General features: G+C 43.7%; 1 protein-coding gene across 1 annotated transcript in view; it reads right to left on the bottom strand.

Moving 5' to 3' along the window:
• LOC135220942 (probable RNA-binding protein CG14230) overlaps positions 1-19,097 on the bottom strand; it is a 312,424-nt gene that overhangs the window by 128,939 nt on the left and 164,388 nt on the right. The window contains exon 4 of the mRNA XM_064258596.1: positions 7,899-8,026. Coding sequence (XP_064114666.1) covers positions 7,899-8,026 — 128 coding nt within the window. The remainder of the gene's footprint in view (positions 1-7,898; positions 8,027-19,097) is intronic.

Raw genomic sequence — 19,097 nt, 5'->3', positions numbered from 1 at the left:
TCTACCGAAATGGTAGAAAAACGCAATTGTAAGCTAAAACTCTTATATTTTAGTAACAGTAAACCATTTACCTTAATTTTGCAACTAATTGGAAGTCTCTAGCACAATATTTTGATTTATGGTGAATTTGTGAACAAACTTTTTTCCTTACTCCGCGCGGTAAAACTTCCGAAAAAATCATACATGCGATTGTGGTAATGTTTGCACCATTTTAAAATTAGCCGTTATATAAAGTTTTAATATGGATTGAAATGTGCGCAATTTCATGCACAATACAACTAAAAACAACCCATGGTTGTAGCTTTTATCAGTTTTGAGATATTTTCATATAAATAACGATAAGTGCCAAAATTTCAACCTTTGGTCAACTTTGACTCTACCGAAATGGTCGAAAAACACAATTGTAAGCTAAAACGCTTATATTCTAGTAATATTCAAACATATACCTTCATTTTGCAACAAATTGGAAGTTTCTAGCACAATATTTCGATTTATGGTGAATGTATGAAAAAAATAACATTTTCTTTACGTCCGCGCGTAAGGTAACTCTTCCATCATACGTGCGATTGTGGTAATGTTTGCACCATTTTAAATTAGCCGTTACATAAAGTTTTATATATGAAAATATGTGCAATTTCATGTAGAATACAAACAAAAATAATTGAAGGTTGTAGCTTTTCTCATTTTTGAAATATTTGCATATAAATCAAGATAAATAGAAAAAAAACCATGTTTGGTCAACTTTGACTCTACCGAAATGGTCGAAAAACGCAATTGTAAGCTAAAACTCTTACAGTCTAGTAATATTCAGTCATTTATCTTCATCTTGAAACAAATTCGAAGTCTCTAGCAAAATATTTAGATTTACGGTGAATTTAAAAAAAATCTTTCCTTCCCTCCGCGCGCGGATTCTCCGCCACAAATCTCCGAAATACGTACGTCCCATTCTCCGAATATTTGCTCCGTTTCATATTAGGCATTTCATAGAGTTTTATATATGAAAATGTGCGCAATTTCATGTAAAATAAAACGAAAAATATTTGAAGGTTTTAGCTTTTCTTATTTCCGAAATAATTGCATATAAAAAATATATATATAAAAAAATTCGACATTCGGTCAACTTTAACTCGTCAGATATGGTCAAAAACTGCAATTGTAAGCTAATACTCTTACAGTATAGTAATATTCAATCATTTGTCTTCATTTAGAAAGAAATTGGAAGTCTCTAGGACAATATTTAGATTTATGGTGAATTTTTGAAAAAAATATTTGTTTACGTCCGCGTGTTACGAATTCATGCATTATTTTGTGATAATATTATCTCTGTGTTGCTTTTATCATTTTACAATGTGTTATATACCAAAATGATCGCAATTTAGTGTACATTACAACGAAAAAAAAGTAACTTGTTACCTTTAACCGTTTTGCGCACAGCGCGATTTGAACACAATTATATATGAAATTTCATTTTTGCGCTATCATATATCGCATTATTTATATATGATAATGATAATTTTTTTCATTTCTGATGGTTGCAAAACTAAACTTCAGCCAATGACAAAAAAATGAGCCAAAAATGAAACTCTTAATCTTGAAAACTAAGCGCGCTGTGATTTTTTAAAAAAAATATTTTTTCCACCTTCGGCAAACGGGAGACAATTTTTTTTTACCGCTTCGGCGTAAGAGGGTTAATAACAAGCAAGTCGAAAATTATACCCAATATTGCCTTTAACTGCTTAAGTATCTAGTTGAAGTGTACTCATACCGCCGGAATTAACTCCGGCAGCATTATCTGACGATACTCATTTACCTATTCAACTTACAGATGGTACGATGCCAGGAGACGGGTTGTCCGGCCGTTCTGTACAGGCTGTATGGGCATGAGGTCTGCCGGTCCCATGTCAACTGCGCCATCCACATGGAGGGAAGCGCGGTCTGGCACCCAGAAGCCTGTACGGTGTGTTACGATCTTGTTAAGATCGTAACAGACGAGTCAGTAGGTAACATACTCGCCTCATTGTTACTCTGAAATTTTTGTTACACATTTAGGTTGGGGAAAATTCCCCGACACTGGGGAACCTAATTTGGTTATTTCTTACAGGTTAATCTGGCGCTCAAGTCCTCCTCTATGGAGTTAAGGCTTGGGTAGGGGGGTTCGGCAGGAACGTGACAGCCAGCCAACCCTACGCGCTGTCAGAGGAGCTGTGCACTCTCCTCTACCCTAACGCCCCTGTTTCGGCAGCAGTACCTGCGGCAGTAGCGGCTCCCATCATCAAGCGTATCCGCCAGGAGACCCAACCCCACCCGGAGGACCAAGAGGGCTTGTGTGATATTGTAACAGAGGAGGTGGCAGCCATCAACCTGCACCGAGAGCCTATGGCCACCGAGGAACAAGAGGTAGGTAGGGAGGTAAGTGAGGCAGGTAGTCTTCCTTTTAGTCCAACTCCTTCTTCTCCTCCTTCCTTTTAGGGCTTCCCTGTGAAGTCCACCCCCACTTGGAATAGGTCGGGCTCAGTAATCCCCAAGGTCAAAACCTTGAAGACGAGATCCCTGCTGAAGGTGGGTAAACCAACCAAGCCTTACCCAGCAGGCTCCGCCAGGTTCGTCATCGGCTCCCAGCTTCAACTTCCTCGGCTAAAGCTACTACCCCACCCAAGGGCCGGGGCCGAGAGATAAGTCTTTCCAAAGCCCAGACCGGCAGAGTCCCTGGCTTCGACCAGGAGGCTTTCGCTAATCTTATGCGGAAGATGAGTGAAGTAGTGGACTCAAGACTCGAATCGATGTCCACTCAACTCGCCTCAGGTCTAGAGACTTCGGGTTAGTCCATCATGTCTCTGACCCAGAGGTTACAGGCCCAGGAGGAATTGGTGACCGGATTCCTCCATTCCGGAAACACATTGCAGTCCTTTGCGGTGCCGGACGCGGCTTCCGCCATTCAAGAACAGCAACCTGAGGCGGTTGGCTCTGCATGCCCCGTTCTCAGAGGGCAAGCTTACCATTGAAGATTGCGGAACCCGACTGGTGGAAGACTATGAGTTCTTCCCGGCGGGCCTACAATTTCCCTTCCCGGGCTACGCTAGACTAGCCGAGGAAGCACTGGTCAGGGTAGAACAAAGTCCCCCCCCGAAAGAGATGGTTATCTACCATAGGGACCAGGCTCAGTCTGCATGGGTCCGCACCCTTACAGAATGGGAGTGTGTCAACACCAAGTTGACACCCCACAAAGGTTGCTATACCATGTTTGTAGCGCCGAATGACGTTCCGACTCCTTGCACATCAAAGATTGCAGAATTTGACACTACAAGCCGGAATGGAGGAAAAACCTATGCCTCAGCTAAAAGAGACGGAGCTACCTTCTTTGGCTCTTTCCCGGAGATCTAGAGTGTTGGGCTGGCGCTCCGGCAACGTTCACGGTGGCAAACTCGACCCGGAGTGTGCCTCCACACAATTCAGTGAACGTTTGCCTAGAATTCAGGACCCATGGTTAAGGCGGAATTCGAAGCAAGATGCAGGCTGAGCAGGTCAATTAACTCAGTCACCACTGCAGAGTTGACAGCTACGGTCTTTGCAGATGAGCCTCTATTCTGGGTCCTGACAAAGTCACTATTACAGGCTTTTCAATCGGACCTGTATGACTTTATAGTGGCTAGACGAGCCTGCAGGAAGCATGTCTTTGCTAATGCTTCCATCAGGCATGAGCCGAACAGGCTCATAAAGGCATCAATCTGGGGTGCCAATCTCTTTCCTGAGGACATGGTTAACAGCGTCCTCAGCGAGGCAGCTAGAGCTAACCAGAACCTTCGTGTCCGTTGGGGACTTCCCTTCAAAAGGAAGTTTGAGACCCCCGGACCACAATCCAAAGGTAGGAAGAGGCCTAGGAAGTACCAGCCTTTCCAGTCCTCTCAGCCTCAGACAGTAGTGCAAGCAGTTCCTGTCTCCCAGATCAACAAGCCTTCGACATCTAAGGCACAGCCGCAACAACAGTTTGTTGCTGCTACAGAGTCAACCGACTCAAACAGACGTTCGAGTTCGGCCGCCCTTGTAACTTCCCCAGCTTTCAACGCCTCCTTTGAATCACAAGGGGCATTTCGAGCTTCAATAGGCACACAAGGAGTAGCAGAGCCAGAGGTGCCTTCCGCAGAGAGCTGGCTCTAGAGGAAGAGGCTTCAGAGGAAGGCAGAGGAAATAAAGACCTTAACCATCAAGTGAGGCTCTGCAAGTGGCAAGAGACTGTATCTCTCCGGGACCATTGGACTTCAGTTCATGGGCCCAAAGTATTGTATCGAAAGGTCTGGGGTGGAAATGGAAGAAAGGGCCTCCTTCACCAGTCAGTTTTCACCAGATTCCAACAACAGACCTGCTAGACTATGCCAAAGATCTTCAAAAGAAGGCAATAAAGAAAGTCAGTCGCCTGAAATTTCAAGGACGTCTGTTCAGTGTACCGAAGAAGGACTCGGACAAACGAAGAGTGATTCTGGACCTGTCCCGTCTCAACTCATACATTCAATGCGACAAGTTCCGCATGCTGACCGTCTCGCAGGTGCGGACCTTACTTCCCCGTGGGGTCGTCACCACCTCTATCGATCTTACAGACGCTTACTATCATGTACTGATGGCAAGAAACTTCTCTCCATACCTAGGCTTCAAACTAGGAAAACAAGCTTACTCTTTCAGTCATGCCATTCGGGCTCAACATAGCGCCCAGAATATTCACCAAACTAAGAGAGACAGTAGTTCAAGAACTAAGAGCTCAGGGGGTAATGTTTAGTAGCTTACCTATACGACTTGCTTATTTGGGCAACCAACGACGAGGAATGTCGCAAGGCAGCAGCCAAAGTAATAGAATTCCTAGAAAATCTGGGTTTCCGAATAAACAAGGAAAAGTCCCGTCTCATTCCGGCGTCTCGCTTTCAATGGTTGGGAATTCCATGGGACCTAACCACACACAAACTATCTCTCCCGCTAAAAAAGTGCAGAGAGATAGCGAAAGCTACGAGACAATTCCTCAAGAACAAATGGGCTTCTCGTCATACCCAAGAGAGAACTCTAGGTTCTCTTCAGTTTGCCTCAATAACAGATGTTCTGTTGAAGGCCAGACTGAAGGATATAAATCGGGTCTGGCGGAAACGAGCCAACAACAAGTTCAGAGACAAAATCTCCTCGATTCCGCCGATATCAAAGAAAAGACTCCGTCCATGGACAGAAGTCCGGAGTCTCTCCAAATCAGTGCTGCTACAATTTCTCCCGCCGTCTATGATAGTCCACACAGACGCCTCTCTGAGCGGTTGGGGGGGCCTACTCCCAGTACAAGAAGGTTCAAGGAACGTGGTTGAAAACATTCCGCCAGTTCCACATCAACGTCCTAGAGGCAATGGCCATTTTTCTGACCTTGAAACGACTAGCTCCAGTCAAGAACATTCATGTAAGACTAGTCTTGGACAGCGCAGTGATAGTTCATTGCATAAACAGAGGGGGCTCCAAGTCGAGCAAATAAATCATGTAATGATTGCGATATTTTCGTTAGCAACAAAAATCATTGGCACCTGTCAGCTACTCACCTGGCAGAAGTACGGAATGTCATTGCAGACTCACTATCCAGAACAACTCCGCTGGAGTCGGAGTGGTCCTTGGACACAAAATCATTCCATTGGATTTGCCAACAAATCCAGGGCCTTCAGGTAGACCTGTTCGCCATGGAGTCCAATCACAAACTTACATGTTATGTGGCTCCCAATCTGGATACTCTAGCTCAAGCCACAGATGCGATGTCCATAGACCAGAACAATTGGCAGATTTACCTATTTCCGCCAATAAACCTCTTGATGAAAGTTCTGCTCAAACTCAGATCTTTCACAGGACAGGTAGCATTGTAGCACCCCAACTGCCGAGAGCAATTGGTACTGTCCCAAGTTTCTCCAAGCATGCCAGGAGGTTGCAACCGTCCATCTACCAGAACCTGAGGTCTGCCACTGCAAGAGGAGAATTAATTTTAAATCATACGGAGAAGTTACTAGGAATTTATAGTGTGAGTGGTTAGGATATTCTTTCTTTTTGCCTTTCTACTCCTTTCTGGACCCCCTTCATTTTGTTTGAATGTGTTGGTTTCTTTTATTAGTTGCATACTTGGGATTTGTTTAGTGATTATTTAAGCGTGAGTGTTATTCATATATTTTTGTATTACAGAGGTTCAGGTGTAATTTCTGTCTAACGAGTTTTATGTATTAATGTAAGTTTTTTTTCTGAAGTGTCACACACTAGTTTACGGTTGTGGTACGATTTCACACCTTGTGAATTTCATATCCTGTTAAGTGAATACAGGTGTAACCTATAATTTTATAAGTGTGACAGATATTAGTTTTCTGATCCATAGTTTTTGAGGTTGCTGAGATTAATAATGACACTCCCTCCCGATGCTTCAAGTCCAGTTCAGCCCCAATAGGGAGCATGGTGAATAGGGGTGGGATGGGGTTATGTAAAAATAACCAAAAATGACAGATATTAGTGTCAAACCCATAGTTTACAAGGTCACTGAAATAAATAGTGACATTCCCAATGCCCTTAAAGTCCAAGTTCAGCCCCAATAGGGAGGGGGGTGAAAAGGGGTGGGTAGGAGGGGGTGACATGTAAAAATAACGAAACTATAGATAGTAGTGTCTAATCCACAGTTTTCAAGGTTGCTGAGATGAACAGTGACACTCCCAATGTCCTTCAAGTCCAAGTCAGCCCCAATAGGGAGGGAATAGGGTGAAAGGGGGTGACATATAAAAATAACCGATAACGACAGATATTAGTGCCTAATCCATAGTTTCTGAGGTCGCTGAGAAGAGTAGTGACACCCTCGATGCCCTTCAAGTCCAAGTTCAGCTCCGATAAGGAGGGGGTGGAAAGGGGTAGGGATGAGGTGGCATATAAAAATAACCTGACCAGACAGATATTAGTGTCTAATCCATAGTTTTCTAGGTCAATGAGATGACTAGAGACACTCCTGATGCCATTTAAGTCCGTGTTCAGCCCCGATAGGAAAGGGGATGATAAGGGGTGGGAAGGGGGTGATGTAAAACGTGGAATTCTGCGGCACATACGTTGATGCCGAGAAGGAGCAGAAGAAGCCATAATATCAGCCAAACACACATACACACACTAAACAACACAGCGAAACGGGCAATGAACTGGGAAAGGCCAGGAGAGGTTTAACACGATTCTCACCCAGGCGGTCAAAGAAAGACTGGCATAGCGGCATGGTCCTTGACCACTCCTCACCCAGCTACGCATGCTTTGCCATTATGTCACAAAAATCCTTGCTTTCATTTCCTTTTTAACCAGATCTAGCTGGGCGCTAGAAATTATCATGTTGTTAAGAGCCGAAGGTTTGTAGCCATGAAAAATACAAATTGTCTTAGAAAATTGTCATTTTTCAAGCCCACTGAGATTGAATAGTGATGCTGCCCTTTAATTCACTGAACAGCCCCAGTAAGAAAGGGGGGGTGGAAGGGGTGGTTAAGGTGGTGACATGTAAAAAAAAAATTGACAGATATTAGTGTCTAATCCATAGTTTTTGAGATTGCTGAGATGAACAGAGACACTCCCAGTGCCCTTCAAGTCCAAGTTCAGCCCCAATAAGAATAGTTGTGAGAATTGGTAATATAAAATGTCAAAAATGCGAGGCAATGTAAATGAAGCAACCACCTTACCGGGAAAGTGAGAGAGAGTGAGAGAGAGAGAGAGTAGAGGGGGTTGGGAGGAGAGTTTATCAGTATCCATTCAGTTTTTTCCTGGACAGTGCAGGGTTGGTCTGCTAGTAAGAAATAAACATATGGAATGTATGAATGCTAATGCTGTTACACTCGAGATTTATCTTCTCAGATTGGAAAATAGAACAAAGAATTAGACCAATCTACCTCACCACTTTTGGTAAACCCCAATTCTGCCTCTTATCTTTGGATTTTGCAGGTTTTTCTGCTTCTCCTTCCTGTTCACTAGGTGCATCTTCAAATACTTCCATACCATCACTATCTAGTGTCTCACTCTGTAATTAAGAGAAAATTACAGTACTATTTATACTAAATGCTGGAAAAAAAGTGCAGTGAGCTCAATACAGTATACAAATAAATTCTTAGATAAATATGTCCCCATAAACAAGAGATCACTCACTAAGTGCCTTACAAAATCACAATTTTTCAAGTAAATTGTATTTTTCAACTATACAAACCTGAGGTCCTTTACATAAGAAATTACTTTGAGCGTAGGCTGGAATTGGTCGTAAAAGAATAACAAAAAGGTAGTTAGGCAGTAACTGCTCGTCCGATAGTCGTGAGTCCCACCCGACTAGATATAAACATTCCACTTTGCTTTAGGCCTAGGAACAGATTTAGGGGTGGCATGAGGTGGGCATACTATATGTAAACGGACCTCAGGTTTGTATAGTTAGGAAAAATACAATTTACTTTAAAAATGATATTGTTATGATACAATAAAGTTTGTTCATACTTACCTGGCAGATATATATATAGCTGTATTTTCTGAAGTCCGACAGAATTTTAAAAACTTCCGACACACGCAGTGGTCGGCCAGGTGGTTAGTACCCATTCCCGCCGCGGAGGGGCGGGTATCAGGAACCATTCCCATTTTCTATTCATAATTTTTATTTCCACTGTCCCCTGAGGGGAGGTGGGTGGGTACTTGATTATATATATCTGCCAGGTAAGTATGAACAAACTTTATTGTATCATAACAATATCATTTTGTTCATGAAACTTACCTGTCAGATATATATATAGCTGAATCCCACCTTTGGAGGTGGGAAGGGACAGAATAGAAAGGATTTTGGGAAACAAATGCATGCAGATGATTTACATCTTGGTTCCACCTGTTAGCATAGCTGACTTCGTGATTACTGTCACCCAAGTCTGCTTCTGCTTTACTAGAGTTGCAGCGAGGTAGAGACCTATAAAGCTGGTGCACTCCAGATGATCTGTCAACGGGGGCGTGACCACAATGTGACTAGACATATTGACCATACCATGAGGGCTAAGAAGTAAAATAAATATATATATAAATATAATATATCACCATGACCAACCTAGCCAAAGTTAAGGTGTGTTTTAACTAAGGCTTAAGAGTTAAGAAGTCGCCGTTGTCGCGACTCAACAACTAAATTAAGAGCTCTTCCTAACCATTTTCTACAGGATAGGATGAGTGGTACTTCTTGCCCCCAAGATTGTGTCTGCAGACACGTCATGGCCCTAGCGAACAGCAGATCTCATATGCCATCTTCACATCTCGCAGGGAGTGTGAAGTGAACACAGAGTTTGCTTCGCTAAAACATGGTACTCAGGATGTTGCTGAGTGCCATGCTCTGTTGAAATGCTTCCGAGGGGCCGCGCCCTCACCTCGTGAGCATTCAGATAAAAAAGAGTTTCAAATCTTTGTGCAAACACAATGAAGGAGCATTTTTTTTGAAAGAACTCCTTAAACACCTCAAAGCCAGGTGTTCTTCGATATGGGCAAGTCTGGTCTTTTTTTTCGGAACACTGCAGATTGCCCGAATGACTTCGACTTTCTTGAGTTTTATGTAGATAAAACTTGAGAGAACCCGACAGGGCACAGGACTCTCTCTGGCTCCTGCCCACTAACTTGTGCCATCCTTGCTTCCAAGCTCCTGGCCCAAGGACAAAACAGGTTTCCATTCTTAGGCCACAATGTTCTCCAAAGCCAAAACTTGTGACGATGGCTTAAAACCTCTCACTAACCCTCTTTGTCGTATCTAGGGTGGTTAGAAGAAGGCCTTCCTGATCACATGCAAGAAGTTAACAGGTAGGAGAGGTTCGAATGCTTTGACATCAAGAACTTCAGACTACCGTCTAAGTTCCATATTGAAAGCTTCGATCTGGACATGCACCAGTCAGTCCGTCTGTACTAAAGTCAGGTGACCGACCAGTTGACCAGTCAGACGAATCAAGGACAGCAAGGCTGTACCCTGAAGACCATAAGGTACTATTCTTCGCTGAAGGATGAGTGTCTGGACTGCCTGGCGATTCAATCTAAGCAAACCTTGGGGGGTGTATCAACGCAACCCAACTTCGTCAGCGAATCAACTCCTGACTCGAGCTTCTGGTGCCAGGAGAAAGGAGCGAGGAGCAAAAGGCGATTCAGTCCCGAAGGAAGAATGCCTGACAGTCCAACCTGGTCTCATGTTACACGATCATCGGGGGTGTATAAACGCAACCGACTTCGTCAACAAGAAGCTCAGGGCTACTATATGTCGCCTGATCTCGCACGAGTGTCTGACTCCGAGAAAACAGGTGAGACAAAAAGTAGATGGTGAGCGAGATTCGAGATTCCACAGAACTCAAAGATCGTGAAGGGCTTTGTTGTTTGACAGACGCAAATCTCTGAGCCCAAACCAAAGGCCGTCACAACATATTTGCGTATTCTTTAAAAGTTGTGACTGCCAGCTTATCCCATTCTTCAGACGGAAATGGAAGACGGTAATCTTATTCCTGTCAACATCTCGATAGCCTGAACGTAGTCAGACTCAGAGCGGAGAGGTTATAGGTACCTTTCGAGTTAAGAGTAGACCGACTCTCTCGGAAAAGGTCCTTGGAAAGTGAACTAGGAAGTATGTGACCTCTGTGAATCCAGGATCCTGAAGGCCAACATGGGGCGATCAGCGTCATTGTCGCTCCTGTGACGTCATAAATCCTCTTATTACATTTCCTAAACGATTGAAAAAGGGGAAAAAGAGACTAAACATCCATCCCCGTTCAATATCATAGGATGGCATTTAATGGTACCGATCCCGGATCGAGAATAAGGGAGCAGAGAAGAAGAAGCCTCTTCGTCCTCAACATATCGAAGAGAAGAATGAAGGGCGTCCCTAAAGTCTCCACAACTCTCAACTTACTTCTAAAGAAATATTCCACTCGGAAGTCAATAGTTGCTGCCGTACGATCGAGACGATTCGTACGGACTTTGCAATCCTGTAACGAACCTCTAGAGGATCGTTACATTCTACGCCTGTTTGTTATAATAGGCTCTTTCTCGTAAACTCGAACAGGGACCGAGAGAAGATACTTCTTAAGATATGAGAGAGCTGTGGAATATCAGAGTTGATCTGGACCACTGGTTCCCAAAAACTCGTTTCGAGGACTGGAGGGACTACCGAATCGCTTTACTTCTTTCAGATTAAGATCCAGGACATTTGAAACCCTATCCAGATATCCGGCACCTTCTTTCTATCACCTCAGGTGATAGACGCACTGAGAGATGTTCAGAATCATTCCTAGATCTTGAATAATATTTCAGTTTTCCCGGTCGGAAAAAAACTGTGATCTTAATTGCAGTCTATTCGGGAAACAAAACTTCTTCAGGAAGGAAATAGTCCCCAGCAAGCTCATCCATTCCCTCCCCGAGTATGCTTACTTCCCTAATAAGGCTGCGCTTTGCCTAAGCAGGAGAGCATATAAAAGTGCAATGTTGCGGTAGACTCGTAGTTCTATATCCGTGCGGTAACGAGCACCGAAAGGATTAAGAGATAACTCTGTTGAACATAGTAAGGCAAAACGAATGCAACGTTTATTCATTCACGTAAGGAATCTCTTCAATCTTAGGCTAAAGTCCGTGATTGTAGGACAGAGATACAGTTAGTCAGTCAATCCCGCAGGAGAGACGTAACCGCCAGCACAGAGATACGGTTAGTCAGCCAATCCCGCAAGAGGAGAGACGTAACCTACCGCGCATGACAGCGCACGATCTGTTTACTGGTGGCTCGGTTGGACTGGAGGACAGAGACAGCGTGACAGCAGCAGCCAGCAGCTTACGATGTCGTCTCTTAACTTTATAGTCTGGGTTGCCAGCTACCCTATTCTACGAAGAAATAGGTCCGTTATTTTTTGAGCAGATAGACTCTCAAGCTGGTATATTTAGGCGAAACAGAAAACGCTAAATATTATAGATGCGTTTGTGTCGTCAGAACACTACCATACAACGGTAAAAGATAAATCGGAAACTCCTGGAAGGCTGCAGGGAGTAACGATTAAATGTCCTTAAATTAGACAATAGACCTCTCGGTTTGCCATCCGAAGAGGTAACTACAGCAAGCGTATATGACTTGAACCAACCAGAAATAAAATAACGCAAGGCAAAATGATATTGTTTATGATACAATAAAAGTTTGTTCATACTTACCTGGCGATATATATATATACATATACATAACATACATACATATATATATATATTATATATATTATATATATATATATATATATATATAATACAATATATACATATATATATACATATATATATAATAGCTGAATTCGGAAATACAGCTACATACATATCTGACAGGCAAGTTTCATGAACAAAACTTAAGAGAATCGAAGCAGTCAGCTCAAGCTTCTTATGTTATTGGACATAAGCGTTCATTGACGTAGTCTACAAGTCTATTTCTTGTACGAGTCTGCGAATGACGAATGAGAGCTCTTCCGAATCTTGTCAATAAGAGCTTATTCGCTTACGCAATATCAAGTTAATGAGATGTTTTGTCAATGAGAACTAACCCCTTTACGGGACAAAGAGATATTTTGTCAATGAGGGAGATACCACGTTACTTGACAAAACGATAGTATATTGTCAATGGGGGAAAGTCACTGAATTGACAAAACGTAATCCAGGAAGTCGAGCATTTTATTTTTCCGATTCCCGTCTCAAACGAGGAAGGGGCAAGAATCCTGTTAAGAGACTAGGCTTACGGCAGGGTGAACGACGATGTTCAATTCGGCAGCGTTAGTCCCGACTAGAAACTAACAAAACCTATCATCTGAAAAACCCTTTCAGATGGCTAAAAAGCTTGCAAAATTATCCTGGGAAGAGAAGAAATTCTCCACCAGACTTCCTCTCCCGTATCACAACAACTAAATCCTGCTAAAGCTTAAAATTTATTGGCAGTATGGCAAAAGAAGTCCTATCTTGCGCTTTCCTGAAGAGCGTCCTTTTGATGAGTACCTTTGCAAGAATCCTAGCTGAACATTGCCGAGAGTCCTGACGTGCAGACATCGAGCCTTTACCTAACCCGTATAAACCGCCTTATCGCAAAGTCTTGACTGCGGTAGAGAAAACGAGATCTTCCCTAGAGCTTTCCTTAACTCCATCCACCTTTGCGAAAAGCAATAAAATATTGACAGAGATCTCTTGAATTCACGAAACCCCGAGGTCTTGCTGGGTTTCGAAGACGAAGTTGTCTGTTCACTTTAAGCTTCCTCCGAAGCACTGCTTACTTCACATTCTTTGCATGTGAGTATAAGGTATCACCGAAGGTAGAGGTAAAAATTCTTGAGGCCCAAATCGTAAACAAGAGCTTGAAGAGTTCAATAGAAACGTTCAGCCAGGCGACACACCTGGCGTGCGCTGGCGCGCGCGCTCGGCGTCCACTGGTGCGCGCTTGGCGTGCACCCGCTGCGCGCCTGGCGTCCATCCGAACGTCCCGTCCAAGCCGAGCGTCAAAAGAAGCGTGCAGAAAAGCGTCACGCTCCTGACAGGCGTCAAAACAAGCGAGATACATCTCGGAGAGAAATCCGACTGCACGAAACAGTCTCAGGAGAAGGGTCGATCGTGCGAGAATACGTGGGGCGACTGGCGAGGGAACGCCTTCTTATTCTCACAGTAACAAAACTCGGACGTCCGCTCTCAAAAGCGTTCGCGTCCTGCTACTAAGACTTCCTTTCATATTTACTCGGTGGAAAGACGTACACGTGATCAGGCGACGTTCGCCTTCTTACTTCTCACTGGAACGCATAACGAGAGAGAGAGAGAGGACGTGAAGCGTCCTCCTCTACAAAGCTTCATTTAGAGGGCGCGAGTCCTTCCGAAAGCTCCAACCCCTGCGCGGGGAGGACGCTTCGGAGGACGAGAAGCAATCCTTCAGGATTCGTGCACGTGCACGCACTTAGGCAGTCTGGGGATTTTCATCAGAAACTGCCGAAGGCACGCCAGATCGGTGGGGGTTCCTCGTAACCCTCCTTCGGCTTTCGACATGCTCTCTCCCCGGTCTGGGAGTCAAGCAGAGGTCCGGCCCTAGAGGCGAAATAAGGCCGATCTGACGCACCCTCCACTACACAAGGGGCACTGTCACTGCACTTAGCCACTTCGCTATTGCTCTCTAAAGCAAGCACTTTCGATTCTAAGATACGAATCGAAAGAGTATTAGAGAAAGGGCAATAACCTCTACAGACACTGTTTAGGGCCCGAAGGCAACATTACAGGGGTTATGAGAAACAATAACAGAAGTAGCACTCTTCACAACAATGAAGGAGAGCGATCACCTCTCGCAGACAAATTCATAACCCGTTAGGCCATTACTACAGGGTTAGGGCAAAAAAAATGTAATACAGGAAGGTTAGCAGGTTCACTACCCTGACTTTTGTTTACTGATTAATTGCGTACATACGAATCATACGTTTTCCTTACGGAATTGACATGTTTACTGATTAATTGCGTACATACGGAATCATACGTCTTCCTTACGGAATAGACAAAGTCTCACACTCCTCACATGACAAATCTCAACAAAGAAGCAAGACTCATACCCCTCGTGCATACCAAGTGCGGATCTACCGAAGCTTTCGGTAGTCCACACCCTATCTTTTGCAGACAACACCCTCTGAAACTAGCCTAACTAGATTCAGATATCCTATGCAAAAATGAATCAAATTCAAATCAATTTAAGATAGCGTATGTCTAGCCACAAATCCAAGTAAATAAATTAAAAGACAATAGGATACTTAGCGGCAATGAAGTTTCCAAAATCTAAGACGGAGGTACTGGAAACAGGTGTTTCCAGCACCGGCGACAGAAAAATTATGAATAGAAAATGGGAATGGTTCCTGATACCCGCCTCCCAGCGGCGGGAATGGGTACTAACCACCTGCCGACCACTGCGTGTGTCGGAAGTTTTTAAAAATTCTGTCGGACTTCAAAAATACAGCTATATATATATCTGACAGGTAAGTTTCATGAACAAAATGGTGATTTGTTCCTACACGTAATACAAAACCCTCAGCCCTTTACATAAGGAAGACTCACTGATTAGTGGGAGGAATCTGACAGAGTCATTTACATAAGTAAGACTCACTGATTGGTGGGAGGAATCTGATAGTCATGTGAACAGACTAGTGTTCACCCAACCAAGGTTCCTGTCCTGGTCGTAAGAGCAAGAGGGGAAACTGACCTCTGTCCAATTGATCAGAGTATGAGAACTGCAAGACCAATGGCCAGACCTCTAGAGCAATTCTTATAAGCGGGAGGCAAGCGTAGCCTCTTATGAACAGCCAAACAAGAACTTATAGTCAGAAGCAAGATGACAATATAAAAGTACAGTGGGGATCCCGAATTCAGCGGACTCATGGATTCACAGATTTCTCTCTGGACCATATCAACCCATTATTTGTGGGAAATTCGCCTATTCGCAGGGTTTTCTGAAGAAAATAATCGCTAATTTGTGTATATTGATCTTGGTTTCTTGACTAAATACATTTTTATGATACAAAAATGATTTACTATGATTTTAGTTTATAAAAAGAATTATTATAAGAAAGAAGGGAAATCCCAGTCTTCTCTTTCTAACTCCAGGTACTAAAGCTGTCAAATATATCAAGTAATGTGACAGGAGGGGAGGAGCTGTTGTGTTGTTGCCACTGAGTGATCATGTAATTCATTTCTCTATCTCTCTCTCTCTCTCTCTCTCTCTCTCTCTGTTACTGAGACGAGATAATTTTTATAGTACATGTTAAATGTTTAGTTATACTTTCAAATAATAACATAATAATAATATACCTGTAATTATGAAATTTATGTGATATTATTCTAAAGAAATACAAGAATCTATCCATTTCACTCTTTTAAATAAGGATATCTCTCTCTCTCTCTCTCTCTCTCTCTCTCTCTCTCTCTCTCTCTGCCACACAAGATATTTAAGTAACTCTCTCCCTCTGTTTCGCTGGAAGCGTTAAATGTACATTACAGTACATAAATTAACATTTCTGAGAGAAGAAATAATTTTTAATAATAATTTTTATTTTCAACTCTAGGCCATATTCATGGAATATACAAAGAATAGACAATAACATAGTCTAGATACATAAGATAACATGATAAAAAAAGAAAACCAAAGATTAATAGGCAATATCCATATTTGCTAAGGTAGTATAAAAGAAGGTAATCAAAACAATGGTCATACCCATACTAAGATTGAGAATAGTTAAAATTAGAATGTAAAAACTATATTGATTATAATCACAGTAATAATGAAAAAAGGAAAATACCAGTAGGTAATGACAATAATCATAGCAATACAATCATAGTGACAGATTCTGCAGATGACATTTTGCAAAAACAGAGATTAAGTCATTTAGGAAGCAAACACCTCATTTTCCCATCTACCCCACAATTTAGATCTCCTTTTTGCCTCACTACTTACGATACTTTGCATGAGCGCATTGCTGCTGTTTCGCAGCTGGGTGATCAGACTGGACATTGTTCGCCTTACAATGATTTTTAAATTGTCCAGGTGGTTTTCTGTGAACATCTGTGTGGCAGAGTGGAAGTGAGGAGTGTTTGTGAGATGTCTCAAAATGTCATTATGAATAACAGTGTTACATCTCATAGTCTCAATGGTGTGGTTCGCCACAGGGAACACACATAGATGCTGTGGCATATGAGTGGAAGAGCAGCAGTTTCAAGTCTCGGTGACAGAAGGCAAACCTCCTTGCAATCTCTCTCTCTCTCTCTCTCTCTCTCTCTCTCTCTCTCTCTCTCTCTCTCTCTCACTGAGATGAAAGAATTTTTATGGTACTAGTATGTAATATGTTTATTGATATTTTCAGTTAAATAATAATAATGATAATAATGTGCAAGAAACATCAGCTACCTTGCAGTAATAAGTGGTATGGAGCACCAACCTGAGGGAGTGATAGAAAACGATCAGGCAAAGATTCTGGGGACTGGGAATATGGTATCAGAATGGATAGGGGTGATACGTGCAAATAAGACCTAGACCATGACGTTGATTGACAAGTCAAGAAGAAAAAAGTATCACTCATTGATGTCCCAATACCATGGGACACCAGAGTGAAAAGAAAGAGAGGGTAAAAAATGGATAAGTAATCAAGATCTGAAAATAGAAATAAGAAGGATATGGGATATGCCAGTGGAAATCGTACCCATAATCATAGGACACTAGGCACAATCCCAAGATCCCTGAAAAGGAATCTAGAAAAACTTGACGCTGAAGTAGCTCCAGGACACATGCAGAAGAGTATGATCCTAGAAACGGCACACCATAGTAAGAAAGTGATGGACTCCTAAGGAGGCAGGATGCAACCCGGAACCCCACACTATAAATACCACCCAGTCGAATTGGAGGACTGTGATAGAGCAAAAAAATAATAATAATAATAATAATACACATCCTTCAGGTCCATCGAAAAGCATGAAGTCGTTCTCCCTGATAGAGGTGAGCACAGAACATGCCATCCCCATTGTGAACCGAGTCTGGCGAACGAATCATTTCAAGGGAGAGAGATCTATCACTGGTCTTCAGACCCCCTGTAGCCTTTTCCACCTGGAAAAGTCGGCTGTAGAACCCTGGTGACTGGATCTCGTACGACTTCCACAGCTCCCTTGCTCAGCATTGATAGTACTTCTTTCCTTGAGTGCCAGATCCTTGGTCGGTGAGGGATGGCCTCAACTTGAAGGGCAGGAGATATCCCTCCTGAAGGATATCTACCATCCAGGTCTCGCCTCCATAGCGCTGCCATGTTTCCCAATGGCTCGCCAGGCACCTCTCCACTGATGGCAGCAGCTGAGTGGGAACACTATCCCTAGCGTTTCCCTCTTTTCTTCTTTCGCTTACCTCCATTCTGGCGAGAGAAGGGTTATTGAAAGGTGGGGTGTTGTTCCACTTTCGGAGCAAAGAAAGAAGGCTGGCTCTTTCCTCATGCCCCCTTCAAAGGAGGAGTCTTCTTGGGGGAGGAGGAAGAGCTAGCTTGGCTCGAGAGCCTAGCTGCAGTTGCACGAGACAGCCAGGATGTCTTAGCACTGCCTGCTGACAAGATAGTGCTGTCTTCAGCTCTATGTTGTTCTACCGCAGCATCCACCATCTCTCCAGGGAAGAGAGAGAGGACCCAGCAACGGTCTGTTCCTTAGACCCAATGCCGACTCTGAGACTGCAGACCTGGCTATACGAGTTAGGACAGTGTCCCTCCTCCTAAGAACCAGGTTGGCCCACAGGTTTGCCATCTGGTGGGCCAGGTAAGAAAAAGCCCCTCCAGACTGACATAGTCTCCCAAAAGCCGAGTCTTCCCCAGTAACTATCGGTCCCAAAGAAACAGCAACTTCGGATACGGTGGGGGACCACATATTCAGCTAGGAGACAGCCTGGAAAGCTGCCATAGCGGTAGCTTCCAAGGCCGTTGCCTCATGCTCCACGAACCACAGGTTCACTGAAAGGTGCTGCTGCAGAGGCAAGCCGGGAATTAGCTGTACTAGCTCTGGATCAACCTGTTTGGTATGCAAAGGGTTTACCGAGGGCAAGTAGAATCGCCTCAGTCAAGGTAGAGGAGGGGGAAGCAGCTTGTCTGATCTGTTGGCCCTAAGTGAATTCTCTTGTCCCGAGACAAGATTATTCACCTGGTCCAACACTCCTTCAGACAAGGAAGACCAAGGTAACTCCACAGAAGCTCTGGGCTCCTTAGGACCCCAAAACGACTCCAACTGCGAAAGGCAGTCAGAGGGAGTTACCATCGATCCTTCCCCTAGGTCACTGTGCTGACTGATCAGCGCGATGACCTCTGCAAAAGACCTCTCAATCTCGCGAGTGACTGCATCCTGGGGAGAAGGACCATCAAGGCCCTCCAGGATGAGTCCCTCCCTTGATCCTCTTCCCCCAATGATCTCCTAAGAACAACTTGAACGTACAACCTCTCGGGTCCTAAAACCCTGCCGGGAACGTATGCTCTCATGGCCGAACCATAAGGAGAAACACTCCCTACGGTTCCCCCTGGTCACCTCACCCCTCCCGGAGTATCCCGAGGAAGTTG

This window comes from Macrobrachium nipponense, chromosome 2 (assembly GCF_015104395.2).
Source record: "Macrobrachium nipponense isolate FS-2020 chromosome 2, ASM1510439v2, whole genome shotgun sequence".
Taxonomy (NCBI): Eukaryota; Metazoa; Arthropoda; class Malacostraca; order Decapoda; family Palaemonidae; genus Macrobrachium; species Macrobrachium nipponense.
Note: the sequence above shows the minus strand (reverse complement) of the source record. Positions and strands in the feature narration are given on the sequence as shown.